This window comes from Gallinula chloropus, assembly GCF_964237585.1.
Source record: "Gallinula chloropus genome assembly, chromosome: 1".
Lineage (NCBI taxonomy): Eukaryota > Metazoa > Chordata > Aves > Gruiformes > Rallidae > Gallinula > Gallinula chloropus.
In genome coordinates this window covers 187732411-187735711 of record NC_140085.1, presented here as the reverse complement: position 1 = coordinate 187735711, position 3301 = coordinate 187732411, and the positions used below count along the sequence as shown (strand labels likewise).

Here is a 3301-nt window from a genome sequence, read left to right as displayed (position 1 = left end):
AGCAGCCCTGCTGAGAAGGACCTGGGCGTTCTGGGGGATGAGAAACTCCCCATGAGCCAGCAGTGTGCTCTTGCAGCTCGGAAGGGCGATGGGATCCTGGGCTCCATCAGCAGAGGGGTGGCAGCAGGGACAGGGAGGGGATTGTCCCTCTCTGCTCTGCCCTCGGGAGGCCCCAGCTGGAGTCCTATGTCCAGAGCTGGGGCCCCAACACAAGAAAGATGTGGGGCTGTTGGAGAGGGGTCAGAGGAGCCACGGAGATGATCAGAGGGCTGGAGCACCTCCCCTAGGAAGAGAGGCTGAGGGAGCTGGGCTGGTTCAGCCTGGAGAAGAGAAGGCTGTGGGGGGACCTCATTGCAGCCTTCCAGTCCCTGAAAGGAGCAGAGAAACAGGAGGGGAATCGGCTTGTTAAAGGGCAGAGACTGGCAGGACAAGGGGGATGGAGTGAAGCTGGAGGAGGGAAGGGTGAGATGAGATATTGGGGGGAAGTTCTTTCCAGAGAGAGTGGTGAGGGGCTGGAAGGGGCTGCCCAGAGAGGGGGTGGGTGCCTCATCCCTGGGAGTGTTCAAGGCCAGGTTGGATGGGGCCCTGGGCAACCTTGTGTAGCTCCAGGTCTGGAGGTTGGTGGCCCTACCTATGGCAGGGGGGTTGGAGCTCTGTGATCCTTGGGGTCCCTTCTCAATCCAGTCTGGGATTCTATGATTCTATGAAATTCTACATTTTCATCAACAGCAGGACGCAATGACTGTGGGAAACACAGCGAGCTGCAAGTAGCCAACCAGAGGTAGCATGGGCATGAAAGATGGTGATGAAAAAGGCTTTGAGTAACCAAGATTGTAAACAGCCCAGCAAAAGAGAGATGGATGATTGACTCCTCTTGAGCTAATTCCCTGAATTGCCTTAGAGAAGAGAAATGGACATTTTTGTAATGTGGCTTATCTCCTCCCTGGTGCAGAATGGGGCAGAAGAGCTGCATCCCCCAAAATATCTCTTTTCCCCATAGACTGGAAAAAGGACCCAGTTGGACCAGTGCAAAAGGTGGGGCTCTGCATGGAGAGCACCTAAAGCTAGGTGAGATGAATTCTTGCCCATCGTACCCAAAGCTGAAGATTGTGCCATCGACGGGCATAACCCACATCATCAACAGGGAATCCAAATCAACTTAATTGCAGGTTAGAGACAAGAAGGGCCAACCTGTGTCTTTTGTTTTCCTTGCAGAACCTCTGCAAAGCTCCTTACAGGAATGTCTTTCAGAGGTGATTATGGTTGGACTTGATGATCTTAAAGGTCTTTTTCAACCTTGTGATTCTGTGATTCTTCCTGCACATCAGCCTGTTTCTCTCCTCCCTCTTCATCCTTGCAGGTGTTTTGACCAGCCCCACCATGGAAACGTGCAGCAGCAGCAATGCATCCACTAAAGTCTTTTTCTTGGTGGGTTTCCCAGCTCTGCAGGATTTCCAGACCTCACTCTTCATTGTGTTCTTGCTGTTCTACCTGCTGATCCTGGTTGGCAATGTCGTTATCATCACCGTGGTGGTGGTGGACCATACGCTCCACAAGCCCATGTACTTCTTCCTCATTAACCTCTCCGTATTAGACGTGCTGTTCACAACCACCACCATCCCCAAGATGCTGGCCATGTTCCTGGCCAACGCTAAAACCATCTCCTTTTGGGGCTGTTTCCTGCAGATGTACAGCTTCCACGGGCTGACAGTGATGGAGGCTCTTCTCCTGGTGGTCATGGCTTACGACCGCTACGAAGCCATCTGCAACCCGCTCCGTTACCCAGCCCAGATGACCCGACAAGTGAACATGCAGCTGGCGGGGAGCGCCTGGGTCGCCGCGCTGCTGATACCCCTGCCCGTCATCGTGCAGACCTCTCGGCTGGCTTACAGGGACACAACTAGGGTCCACCACTGCTTTTGTGACCACCTGGCAGTGGTACAAGCCGCCTGCCCAGGCTTCAACGCCCATTTCCAGACCTTCCTGGGGTTCTCCATCGCTATGACAGTGTCAGTTGTCCCTCTGCTACTCGTCACCCTCTCGTACGCCCACATCATCCTCTCTGTGCTGAAGATCAAGTCCAAAGAAGGACGCACGAAGGCTTTCTCAACATGCACATCCCACCTGTTTGTGGTGGGCACTTACTACTCCTCCATCTTTGTGGCATACATGTCCTACAGGGCGGACATCCCCGTTGATGTCCATGTCATGAGCAACGTTGTCTTCTCGATTTTAACTCCCTTGCTAAACCCCATCATTTACACTTTGAGGAACAAGGAAGTAAAGTCAGCAGTTAAAAACTCTGTTTTTCTGAAAATCCCCTTTCTAAGAAATTTAATTTATTTCAGTGAAATTCACAGCAGAGCAGAAGCCTGCTGTCAGCTCTCTGGTTAATTAAGACATCACCACCCTGTTTGGGTCCTCTGAACCGTGGTATATCCCTTGTTAATGTATTTCAGCCTGTTTCTGGGAAGCTCTTAGTGGATGTGCTGTAATATATTTATGGCTTCCAACTTTGGTTTCCATCCTTCAGTGGCTAAATCACAGAGGCACTAAAAAAGCTGGGGATCACAGAATCACAGACTCACAGAACTGTAGGGGTTGGAAGGGACCCCCAGAGCCCATCGGGTCCAACCCCCCTGCCAAAGCAGCTCCCTAGGACAGGTCACACAGGTCGGCGTCCAGACGGGGCTGGAATATCTCCAGAGAAGGAGACTCCACACCCCCCTGGGCAGCCTGTCCCAGGGCTCCCTCACCCTCACCGGGAAGAAGTTCTCCCCCAGATTGGTGTGGAACTCCCTGTGCTCCAACTTGAGGCCATCGCCCCTTGTCCTGTCCCCACAGCCACTGAGCAGAGGCTGGCCATGTCCCCCTGTGTCCCACCCTTCAGATATTGATACCCATTGATCAGATCCCCTCTCAGGCTGCTTCTCTCCAGGCTGAACAGCCCCAGCTCACTCAGCCTTTCCTCACAGGGGAGATGCTCCAGGCCTTTCATCATCTCTGTGTCCCTCCTCTGGACTCTTTCCAGGAGATCCCTGTCTTTTTTATACCATGCACTAAATAAAGCTGAACTAGAGTGGTACCTCCTTTCTTTCCACTTACCCCTCCACGTTGCACCGTGGAGGATGAGTTATTTCCAATTCCTCCATTTAAGACTTCCAGGGGTGGCAGCAATTATTTGCCCTACAAATGACAGAGGGTGACCCTGGATGAGGAAGCTATAAAATCACTTTGCAGGACTGGAGAACCGTGGGGGAAGTTATGAAGTGAAAATGCAGCTCATAGAGCTGGATGAAAT

The 3301-nt window shown here is 52.4% G+C and overlaps 1 protein-coding gene across 1 annotated transcript; it reads left to right on the top strand.

The window, feature by feature from the left end:
- Positions 1-1380: 1380 nt before the first annotated feature.
- Positions 1381-2394, top strand: OR2AT4 (olfactory receptor family 2 subfamily AT member 4; the record flags this gene model as incomplete). Its single annotated transcript, XM_084280545.1, has 1 exon — positions 1381-2394. One exon carries the CDS (start codon positions 1381-1383, stop codon positions 2392-2394), a length of 1014 nt encoding a protein of 337 aa, XP_084136671.1.
- Positions 2395-3301: the final 907 nt, after the last annotated feature.